A 12,889-nucleotide genomic window follows, 5' to 3' on the forward strand; every position below is an offset into this window, starting at 1 on the left:
GCCTGCCGTCGACGCCAAAGGCTCCGCTACAAATTCATGTTGACTTTCTTTTGTCTTTCTCTCTTGTTCTTTCATCGATCTTTTAAACATTGTTTGACGTTCATAATTATTAATATTAATTTACATTCGAAATTTAAATTTATAATATGACTAACATGACTAATAATATGACTTGGGGTTAGTTGACACATTACATTGTTTTCCTTTACCGTCATCTAAAGAATTGCACACAAAATTAGGCTTATAAAAAATCAAAAGATCTCTCTAGACTTTAATTCGTGATATTTGACAATAAATCAAATTATCGTCCACTGAACCATTTCGAATATATAAATAAAAATAATTTCACAAAGAAAAATAACATTGAATCGTATTAGCTTAAGTTACCATTATCGAAACTAAAAATATAAAAGCAAGGAACGAATAATTGAAATCCCGATTTGTTGAAAATATTTTTCCAATAACATTGTGGAAAGTGCAGTGGCGAACTCTGGAGTTATTTAAAAGGTCTTATTCACAGGACGTACAATCTTTCAGCGCGACCAGTGGCAGACGGAGAGACGAAGTAGAGGCGACAAAATAACCCCATCCGCCATTGGAGACTTCCATTCAGCCACAAAAACCTTTTGCATTGCATGATTGATCAAAGTCTTGCACTATACGACCTTTATAATGCATCAGTGTTCAATAAAACCGAATGTATAAAATGTAGGTTAGAGTTTTCATATTGAAAAGTTAAAATCGTTTTTTTTTTGTTTGTTTTGAATCGTCATTTTACTTAAGTGTAAATAAAACTACCACCGGCTTAGAAAGTAGATTTTACCAATATTAAGTGACAAGGGAAGTTACTTTTTTTAACCAATTTGATATACGAAAAAAATTTTCGGGGACGTGTTTTCAAAAATTCGAATTATTGTGTAATATTTTATAATTATTGGTAGGTATACTTAGTAGCACTTTTAAAGTATAGTCTTTTAAGATAAATCAAATTTAAATCTACTACTGGTACGAAATCTCAAAATGAAACGGACATGAAACTCAAATGAAATTGTGCATTTTTTCATGAACCATTACATAAATGTCATAAAAATTAACGAATTTAGTATGCTCCAAGTATTTTTATAGTGTAAATAATCTTGTAAAGAACAATAATACCTCATTTATTAATAACTAGTTGTGGCCCGTGGCTTCTCTTGCATTTTAAGATTTGTACGTTAGGCTTTAGGAAGTTCGTACTTGCTTCTTATCAAAATTAAAAAAAAATCGAATGAAGACGAAAAAAATTAAATAATAATAATAGATGTGTTTTTTTTTTAAATCATCACGAGAAGTCCTTGATAATTCTAAGACGTTCCCCGCAGGGCACGAATCAGATCATTATGAAGTACCGTTTTGAGTACTGGAGGAAATAGGACTGACAAAGAAATGTCATATCATCGTAAGATGTTTTATAAAAAACGTATAATTGTATACGAAACGTATTGTTATTTGATTTAATTTTCTTAATATCTGTATATTATACGCGAAGAAAAAACTTTGTACTCCTTTTTACGATAATTACTCACGACCTCCTCGTGAAATGTGAAATTAAGTTTCAAATATTTTTAAGATAATATTATTTAATTTGACACTTTTTAAAATGACGTTATTATTTTGACACTTGTTTTTTTTTATTATGATAATGACAAGGTATCGTCCAGTTGAGCCTCATACAAACAATCAATAATTGTAACATAAATGTAAAGAGTAATATAATGATATATTTTTTTTAATCCGAAAGGCAAACGATTAAATTAATAATATGTCGGTAAGACAATATAGGGTCATCAGAACTAGAGCTTATTCACCTTTCAAACTAGAACGCGACTAAAATAATTGTAGTTTAGTAGTACAACAAGATATGCCTCGTAGTCAAAATATTCTTTATACAAATACCGGTTCGGAATGTAGATTCTACTGAAAATAGCTGGAAAGACATTCAGTAGCTATTTAATTTTTTATAAAAATATTTACAGAGTAAATATTATATTTATTACAAACCACAGTCTCACTGGCTTTATAATATTATTTTCGAACACGGATTTAAAAAAAAAAAACCAACAAGCGATTGAGACGGATGATCGTTAGCATACAGTAAACGATGTCGCTTGCAATTAAATACATATAGCTTACAATTAAACAAATAATACGATTATGTACGCAATTATTCCCGAGTTATGATTATAAGCGTGTCGTTGTTTAATTATCATAGTATAATAGTTGTTTGATCGGATTGTCAACAATGCAAATACGCGTCTGAGTAAACACAATGGCTAATTAATGTGATGATTAAACTGAAAAGGGATAGAACTACGTGTCTATTATCCGTTTGTTTTAAACTTTAGGTTAGTTTTGCGAAGTTAATCTTAAATCTTAAACAATTCTCGTCATTAAGCAATCTTGAAGATTATACATTCGCTGTCGATGTTCGAAGCGCGATGGCTCAGTTTTGAAAACACGTGGCTCTTTAGTTTGGATAAGTTTTAATTTGAATGATCCTTTTGGGACTCGGCATTGAAAAATGTAACTCCCGTGAGTTATTTATCTGCATTTGAGATCTAAATATTATCGTAATAACTGCGTTTAAACTTGTATTTTTATAAAGAACTGCCCAGGTCATAGACGTAATATTTTTTTGCGTTAAAACTGGGTAAATCCATCCCGATGAATCACCATATTTAAAAAACATTGCCGAACGAACACACATGCACATCGAAACGAGAAACCTCATACCTTTTTTCTGTAAACAACTCAAAATTAAATATTCGGTTGTAATATCTCATCTCAATTAGGTTTCAGATATCGACGTTCACGTTCGTTTACTATAACGTAAAGTGAGATGTTATTTTCAGAGTAGTCTATTCTATTTCGTGCTTTAAAGCCGTTTATCGTTGATCATGAGTTTCTCGTACATATATACCAATTTGTGAGATCGGTTGTCTTTCGTAATTTTATAAAAGCACACTTGGGTAAATAAGGCATTGACTCCATATATCATATTGAGTAAGGCTTTCCGACATCCTAGATTTCAATTTCCTTATGGATCCGAAGGGTAAATAGAATGTCGTAGACCAATAATATAAGGTATATTCTTATTTATGAATATTATTAATAATATTATACGTTAGAATTCAGTTTATTATATTAATACGTAAGATATTTTCTTTCGAATTCGAATTCAATGATTATTTTTTTTTATAAACGATGTAATTACTACGGTACGGAGAAAATACCGAGAACTGAGAAGAATCGGTAAAAGATAAACCGTTTGGAAAAGGTTTCATTTGTGATACGGCTGTGTGCAAGACCTTCTGGGTCTACTCTATTCTACCGCCAAGCAGCAATCTATATTTATTTATTTATTTAATATTATAAATGTGAAAGTAACTCTGTCTGTCACTCTTTCACTACCAAACCAACATACCAAATTTGATGAAATTTGGTATGAAGGTAATGAAACTCCAAGGTAGGACACGAGCGAAGCCGCGGGCGACGACTAGTGGTATATATGTTTTGTGTTCCAGTTTAAAGTGTAAGTTATCCAGTAACTACAAGCACAAGGTACAATCACTTAGGTCCCAAAGTTGGTGGTTTGTTGGAAATGTATTATATGATTAAAATTTCTTACGGTGGTATTGTCAATGGGAGGAGGTGACCACTTAATATCAGGTGGTCACTTGCCCGTCCGCGAAACTTCTTAATAAAAAAATTACCGAAGACAACAACGACGAAATATAACAAGTATTGCTTCGTATAATATCATTTTAAAAGTTATTTATTAATATTTAATGATGTAAAGCGAAACCACGGTTCTTTAAATTAACTCGTAGTCTCGATGTATTTTAGGCCAATATTATCAGAGAACGAGTGCCTGACGAGTGTTTTAGATAAGACTTGAAGATAAACGAACTTAATTAACCGTTTTAATTGTTTCAGCCATCGGGTCTCGTGTTATTGTAATTATTGATTCCCCGTTGCTCCCTGTAGCTCTTGAGGGAAGAAAATTAATTAAATATATCGAAATTCGAAGCGGTTTAATGTATTGATGCATAAAAGTATTCTGTATTATTTCGGGCTTTCGGAGTCTTGGGCTATTTTTAACAAAGAACGTGCATATATCTTATAGTCCTACAATCCTATAGTCCACACATGTGCAGCGCAAACACATGACGTGTCCATGACAAGCACTCTATCATTTCTCATAATCTGATGGAACGGTTTTGCAACATGACCAGAAAGAGTTCAGGCAGAGCAAGGCTATGAAGACATCTGTGTAAACAATTTCCGAGCTCCTTGTTGCTACTTAGATTTTTAAGACCGGAAAATCCTTTGACTTGGCCCGACACAGGCATTAATCCCTAAGTGTTGATGATAATGACCCAAAGTCTTCCCAAAAGTTTGTCGAACTTTATATAAAGTATGAAAATCATCTCATTTCATCATCAGATCTTTGCGAAATTTTAATAAGACCATTTTGAAATAAACCTCCTTAGAACACAAGTAGAATGATGTCATGGCCGAAAAAACATAAAAAAATATACACATCCAAATTGAGATCTCCTTTTTTGAAGTCTGTTGTAAATTGAAAAACTAAATATAATACGCAAAGATTTATTTATAGTCGAATTTAAAAATATTTTATAATAAAACAGGAACAAATGAAAGACGCGCCTATGAAAGAAACGGAGACTTTAAAAGGGTTAAACGTAATTTTTATTGCAGACGTTGAATGGAGACCATAATTTTATATAATCTTCAGGTCAGGGTGAACGAAATGAAAAAAAAAATGAAATTAACTTATTCATAAGTCATAACTGACTCATGCAACGAGTTTAACTTTTTTTCTTATAATATTTAAATACGAATAAGCAACATATTTTTTAGTTTTTCGGAATTCATATTATTCTATATATTTAATTATATGTATAAAAATATTATAAAGGGGTTGAAATTTGTTTGTTTGTAGATGGAGTAATCTCCGCAACTAATCCAATTATAAAAAAATAAACACTGGGAGGCTGTATAGGTTTATTTTATAATGTTCTTTTTTTTTTTTTTAAATCATCTTCAAGGCCAGAAAATATAATACGAAGTCGGAACGAGAAGCTAGTATTCAATATTATATTTAATATACAATAACGTTAAATATTTTATATATTAATTAATTTGTATACGAATGTCGAAAATGTGTATCGTTAACGACATTGATGCATAATATCATCAACACAAAACGTAATTGGTAAGGTATCACGGTTTGCGTTCGAATTGAATAAATTTATCAAGCCCGTGGACTCGGGAAGCCCCTGACAAAGATGATATTAATAGTTTGACGGAAGGCCGCAAACTGATGCCGAAATTTCCCCATTGGTAACGACCGCCCTAATACCCCCATCGCACACCGCACTGTAATCCGCTTGTAGTTGTAATAAAGCTAATTGAACTGTCGCTGGGTCATTATGAATACAGAGACTTGCCAAATTCGTTATTAAAATTGAACACTAATTATATTAATACTTTGTAATAGATACGGACAGTTTAAATTGCTATTATTTTATTCATGGTAATGTTTTAGTTGAAATATTATGCTGGTTCAGATCGTGAGGTCCCGGATTCAAATACGAGTATAGGTATGTAAAAGTGATTTTGTTGTTTTTGTTTAGAGATTATAAATAATATTCCAGATTGAACGATTTTTTGGAATGCGGGAATAGATAATGTACCTTGATTTGCAAAAATACTTGGCAACAACTGATAACTGACAAGTGATTCGAATTTCGATAGCGGCCAGTATTAAGGACAAAGGAGGTCTATTAATAGTATATTGTGAGCCTTACTATAAATACATAATTATTAAAATAAAACTCACCGCATTGCTGTGTGTTTGATCAGTTTTAAGCTCCTTATGGTTGGAGAATTGAACGTAGACGGCTCGTCCGCGTAGCTGAGCGACACAACCACCGAAGTAGGCTACCATCGCCACTGCTGATATTTCCTCTGCCATCTCCAGGAATGCCTGAGAAAAAAAAGCAACCTTAAGTAAAAAAATTTCTTGTATACAACGAAACAACTATTTTTATATGATCAGGATACAATTAAAATTATTGAAAAATTATTGTAAAATTTTCTACGAATATTTTTTAATAGAAAACTTACTAAAAATAATCGATATCTTAATTTTTTTATATGTATATGTTAACAGTAAATAATATGTATTAAACAAAATTTGGTGAAAGTTGTGCAATTTACACAATAATTATCAAAATATTCCTAATATATTATCATTAAAAATATCAATATTTTATAGTTACTTATAAATAATTTAAATTCATAAAAATATATATGTATGTTTTATCTTACATCTGACTTTAGTTATAGCTATATTATGTCAATGTAGGAGAGAAAAATCGGTCCGGACATTTTCCTAGCAAAAGCCGCTCAAACTATTACGATACTCGAAAACTTTGTACGAGAATTTTTTAAATCTATAAAATATTCGCGGAAAAATGTTTTAATATATTTAAATAAATAAATATATTTATTATTGAAAAAAAAAGTATCCATTTTATCGCAATATATAACATTAATTTTAAGCATTTGAAAATATTGATTAAAATAAAACTAGTTTTTAACGGATTTAATCGCGTATATTAATTATTTTAACATCCCGACGTTTCGAGCACTTTGCAGTGTTCGTGGTCACGGGCAGACGGGCAGTCTGTTAAAAACTAGTTTTATTTCAATGTGTAATAATCGCGAAAATCTAAGACAACATAATATTGATTAAAGTTTACATTGTATAATAATTTCAGAGATATATTTGCGGTAAGATAAATTAGCACAGTAAAGCACAGACAAAACTTAGTTTCTTGTCGGTTCTTCTCGGTAGAATCTAGATTACGAATCAGTGGTAGCTTTTAATAGTTCTGTAAAATGACGATTAAAAACAGCTTATAAAAGCTTTCAAACTACTTCATGAAACATATATACTTAACTTATTATAAAAAAAAAAAAAAACAATACAATCCTAATTTCACCCTTGTGTCAGAACGGGTAACTATTTGTATTATAAAAAAAATATAATAAATACACGTCTGGTTCGAGATATAAATAATAATAAATATATTGAATACAAAGAAGGCACATAAATTGAGTACCTAGTGGGTCTACTACGACTATAATCTAATCTAATCGAATACTCGGAGCCGGGAGTAAAATATATGAGAATGAAAGATGACATGTCGAGAGGTCTCGCTCCGCGTATGTCGTATCCATATATTTTACTCTAGGTGACGGTGTGTGTCACCTAATTTAGTATGGCGTTTGTTAGTACGGGTAGAGTTCGCATAAAACTCACACTAGCCGAGTATACAGGTGTCTTTATACGTTATTGGAAAATTTGTAAACCATAAATTATATTTAATATTATAAAAATGTTCTTCTAAAAGAAGCTTTTATATAATTCTGTAATAAAAAAATTCATAAAATCAATAAAATGTGTAACCCTACAGGAATCGATTTATTACTTGTAATGGCGATAATTTGCGAAATTAAACAGTTATCAGTTTTTTAATATACTACTACATAAAAACATTTCATAACGAATAGCAACTCCGAATTGCTTGGTTGATGGTAAAATATGTGTTATAAGTTTATTATTTTTTATTTGGTTTATTCAATTTATAATATACGTTAAAAAGCGACAGCCTCTTAATAAGAGCACAGGGTTTGATAACGCGAATTACTATTTTCGATAAATACAGTTACACATATTTTTTAATGAAATGAAACAAGAAATAAATAAATTACAAGCGTTATTTAAAATCGCATTACAATATGTACAGAACCAAAAAAAAATGCAATTGAGAATACCATTGATATCGTAAATGTGGTCGCTTTGTAAGAGCCGGTATTTCTGTCGAAATTCAGTGAATTCATAGGTAAATCTCAATACAATGTTAGCATAACGTGCCAGTTACAGGGTTTCCAGTCTGTCGTACTATGGTCTGCAATTAATCGGGTCTGACGAACTCCCCATACATAAACCGGGTGACCATACAACAGGACTGATCACTGCATGTGAATTGCATCGCTTTCTAAATGCGTTATGATTTTGACGATCATTTTAGAGGGAAAATTTAACATGCCTGCTTCCTATTTCACGTGCGCTCCATTCACGACCGCAAAACTCTGCTTTTGGCATTTGAACATGGCCGACCAACGTGCAAAATACACCGGTATAAACCCGCAAATTAAATAGAATTTGTCTGCTGCTAATTAAAAAACAAATAGTTAGCGGTGAAAAGCGAACAGGCGTGGAAGTTTAAACGAAATGTAGTTTGCCAGAAACCACGACAATTATGTTAATAAACAAATATCGAAAATTATGCAAGACGGATATTTATAAACTTTATAACTAAACCTTTATTGGGTATTATATGCTTTCTTAATTGAAAATCATATTGATAAGTACGATATAAATTAAGACCATTCAGAAGAATTCACCGATAAGGTATAATATCAATTTAAAAACGACTAAATCTGTTATTTAATTGGAAGCAATAGTGGGCACGGGTGAACAAATGTGCCCTCTGATAGTAAGACAACAGAAAATTATGGGTATATTACGTTTCAAACTTGAATATATATGGTGTTTAGCGAGTAGAATAAGATCTGTCACAAATAAAAACTGTCACAAAAACAAAAATAAAAAAAATTCTTCGTTCGTTCGTTTGTTCGTTCTACATTCACGGATTTTAATTGGTAGTAGGGCTTTATCTACCTTTAGGGATTACCAGAAGGGATTGTACCCTTCTGGGTAGGTATCACCCACTCATCAGATATTCTAACGCCAAACAGCAGTACTCAATATTGTGTGTGTATTTGAAGGTTAAGTGAGCCAATGTAATTACAGGCACAAAGGACATATCATCTCAGTTCCAAAGTTTGATGGCGTATTCGTGAAGTAAGGAATGGTTAATATTTCTGGTTTAAATATTTTCCAAATCGTTTTTTATCTTTTACTATCACTTAAGATTCTCAGTACCTTTTTGTATATCGTGGTGACCTTTAAATATGACCATTAGATTCCAATTATTACTGTTAGTCATCTTAGTAATAATAAAAAAATGAATTGTTTCAATTACATTAAATTGTTTCATAAATCAAATAAAGATTTTAAGTGATGGAATACGATTTAATGAAATATACAGGCACGCGATTCGCGGTGCTCGATCGTAAAATAGTGTCAACGGCTCTTCGTTTTAATCACCGAGAGTGGCAGCGATTGTCCGCACCCTCTCACATCAATGTTTGCCCACCTCTCGATAGATGCCACCTTTGTAACTGGACTCTCCTAGCTTCGGTTACCATCAGCTTCGATACTTTCATCATTCTGTTTAAGGGTCGAAAGCCTGTTCAACTATCGAGTGTTTTATTATTGATTAGTTTCAAAATTGAACGCCTTTAAGAATATAGCGTTTTAAAAAAAATACCGAGTGACATATAATATGATCACATTACGAAACAAAGTCCTCCCGACTCGTTTATTTATTAGTATGTCTGTCTGTCTGTTTGAACGTGATTAACTTGCATATTAATGAGGAAGGTGTAGGTGTATCATATCAGATAAATCGTACCGACTGAGCGCTTTACTGACGTGTGCAGTAAAACAATAGATAAATGGTTAAAAACATTTTATACAGACGCTTATTGTATTCGTATTAAGTCAGGACGGGTTATTAAGTAAGTGTTCATAAAGTAATTTAATTCGAAGTGCACGCTAGGACAATTTGTTCCTAATTTTATTTTCACCATTGTTATCGTTCTAAGGTAAAGATAATAATAAAAAGTAGTTATGAATATTAAATACGATGTAAGAATATAAATTTAAATTTCGAACGCAACGAGGAAATAAATGAAAAGATGAAAGAAATTTCATAAGAAAAAAGCTAGACCGTGACCGTTCATAAAAAAGGGATTCGACTTGTTCTCTTGCTAGAGAGATTGTTTTTCTTCACGCCACGATATATACGGGACGGATGTCATACGGGCTATTTATTAGATGGGATAACATTGTCGTAGCGTCTGTCCTACGCGTGCACGTAATAAGATTTCTCTTTTTATTATTTCATTTCTCGGTTGTAAACTGACTTATTTTTAATTTGTCACATGCTCATAAATTCCAAGGTGCAAGAGCTATCATTGTAATGGCGTGATAAGTGCCTATAAAACCGGATTGCACTACGATTGTCTATTTCAGTTCATATAGAAGCATTTTCTTATCTTTGAATTACTTACTGCGAACGTACTTTAATTTAAACTTATCTTCTGTGATGTGATTTGGACTGTTGAGACATTTATACTTTCGCGCGATGAAGCAGACCGGCAGATTAAGATAGAAATGATACTCTTTAACATCAAAGCGTGTTGGGCAACAGTTCAGCATTGGGATAATTGGGTTCGTAAAATATTTTGTGTATTCATTACAATATATTTTGATACGATTTTAAAGATGAGTTTAATTGTAATGACTCGAAATTCAAGAAATCCAACTCAATTATATTTATTATAATACGTAGTTACGAACGTTTTTCATACGCTGTCAATGTAGTGTTGGGTCATTATTGCCATTTGAATACCATAGGAAATTATAAAGCTATTATATATTCGCATATATTTTAAATATAAAAAAAAAGAAAACAATTATTTACACTTGGCGCGGCGTGATATTCGTTGCCTAAAATGAAATTTATTTCCGACGTCACCGACCCCTTGAATTCCGCTAAGTAGAATTTTGATGGAATTTCGCATTCAGGCTAATTTATTATAATTTTTCCCTCTTTCGCATATATTTTGGGGTTGAAAGTATTAATTAAAATACACGAACATAAAATCAGACATTTATCATACTTTTCTGTTACAAATGGGAAAAAGAACAAAATAAATAACCCTATAAGATAAAAAGTCTTCATGATGTATGTGCATATTACTTGGTGACCAAAAAATCATCAGATATCTTACCGTCAAACAACAACAATTTTTGTGTTCTGATTTAAAGGGCGAGTGAGTCAGTGTAACTATAAGTACAAGGGACATACGAATAAGATCTTATTTCTAAAGGCTGGTAACGGATTGGTTTGATATGTGGAATGGTTAATATTTCTTACAGCGTCTTTGTTTATGGTGACCTCTCACCATCGGGTTACCTTTTTGGCTATGGAAGGTATATTTTATAAAAGAAATATTTAACAATAACCATGAGAAAAATTAACAAAACAAAATATTTGTATTTTCTGAAATAATTTCAGTGTTTGTCAAGGAAACTAAATACACGGAAACGTTTTAATAACACTATTGCATGGACAACTGTGTTGCTGTTATGCTTTTATTTCAACTTTCATATGTATGCTAAATAAATACAATACAAAGAGATTACTTATTTTATCAGTCGGACACAAAGGTATCCCGGTAGGGGTTACTCACTCATTAACTAGTTTACAGTAAGAATATATTAATTGTATTCTTGTGTTTGATGAGTTAGTAGATTAAGACTGTAACTACAGACACAAGAGACACAACATCTTCATCCAACGACAATGGTAACTACCATTGTCGTTGGCGCATTGGATCACCAGTATAAGGTAAAAAGTGTTCTGTAAAATGAGGAATTTATTTCCCACTATTTTCCCATTGCTGAATACTAAAGGACCATTTACCTTACCATTGCCTATCTATTTTAAATATACATGGATAGATTATTTATGGCGATTTCATTCGCGTCCTCTTCGTAATGATGGTAACCGTAACTTTAAGTACATCTAGCCTCCGCCGATAATAATTACCTTAACATATTCTGAATCTGGATTAATTAATAATAAAAGATAGTATTATGAACACTTACAGTTTGAATTTATTTAGATTATTAACGAATAACTGAGCCAAATTATTGCTATAATCTGACCCAGTTTTTAATGAATCTATATATTCTAAATAAAAATATACTTTTTTCAAGTAAGCTGTTTCAAATTACTTACAGAACTGTATTAAACGTAAAGCTACCATCGGAATGTAGATTCTATCGAGTAAACGGACAAGAAACTTAATAAAAATACAAAATTACGTCATATAATCATCAGTTTGATGCTCCATGCTTTTTGTCATCTACGTATATAATCTTACGCTGAATAATAAGCTTTATTAATTATTGTTTTTAACAAACTATTTGAATTTATGAATCGGTAAAGTTAAAATAGACGGAGGCCGGTGCCACAATGGTTAGCGGCCTATTTGCGGACGAGACCGCCCACTTGTTGTGTTTCCGGTATAGCTACGTCTATTGTGGAGGGCAGTGTTGTAGTATGACCGAGTTTACACGCTGGAACTTCGCATGTTTTTTTTTATTCTATCGAGTTTTTTTTTTCATTGTTTTTACACAAACATTGTTCGAAATTAAATATCAATGGCACCTAAATTTTACACACCAGTTCAAGCACCAATCAGATACCGTACATAATTACCTATTAATAGATACCAATATATCAAAACTGTTTATATGCGAAGTATAACCCTGATTTAAATTTTAATACAATATCGAATTTTAAACAAGAAAATGTATTTAAAGAAATATACTTTATTCCTGCAAATTAAATGGCCTACTCAAGAGAGCTGAGAGCTACTGCTCGTTGCAAAATACTCGTCAAAACTTTCCTCGGCCGTAAAGTATACATAGAGTCGAAGTTAAGCGATTTGTTCATTATATATGCACGAGATAATCCGACTCCATGGCTTCAGTTAGAAGAAATAAGAACTACATTTGCACTTTATCCAATGTTAGTTTGAAACTGCTAACTGC

The 12,889-nt window shown here is 31.7% G+C and overlaps 1 protein-coding gene across 6 annotated transcripts in view; it reads right to left on the reverse strand.

Annotated features, from left to right (window-relative positions):
• The window catches only part of LOC125064335 (polypyrimidine tract-binding protein 1), a 275,845-nt gene that overhangs the window by 31,758 nt on the left and 231,198 nt on the right, over positions 1–12,889 (reverse strand). For all 6 annotated transcript variants that reach the window (XM_047671318.1, XM_047671320.1, XM_047671322.1 and 3 more), the window contains one exon: positions 5,906–6,052. In XM_047671318.1, the coding sequence (XP_047527274.1) occupies positions 5,906–6,052 (147 nt within the window). The remainder of the gene's footprint in view (positions 1–5,905; positions 6,053–12,889) is intronic.

The sequence above is a fragment of the Vanessa atalanta genome, chromosome 5 (assembly GCF_905147765.1).
Source record: "Vanessa atalanta chromosome 5, ilVanAtal1.2, whole genome shotgun sequence".
In the NCBI taxonomy this organism is placed as follows: Eukaryota; Metazoa; Arthropoda; class Insecta; order Lepidoptera; family Nymphalidae; genus Vanessa; species Vanessa atalanta.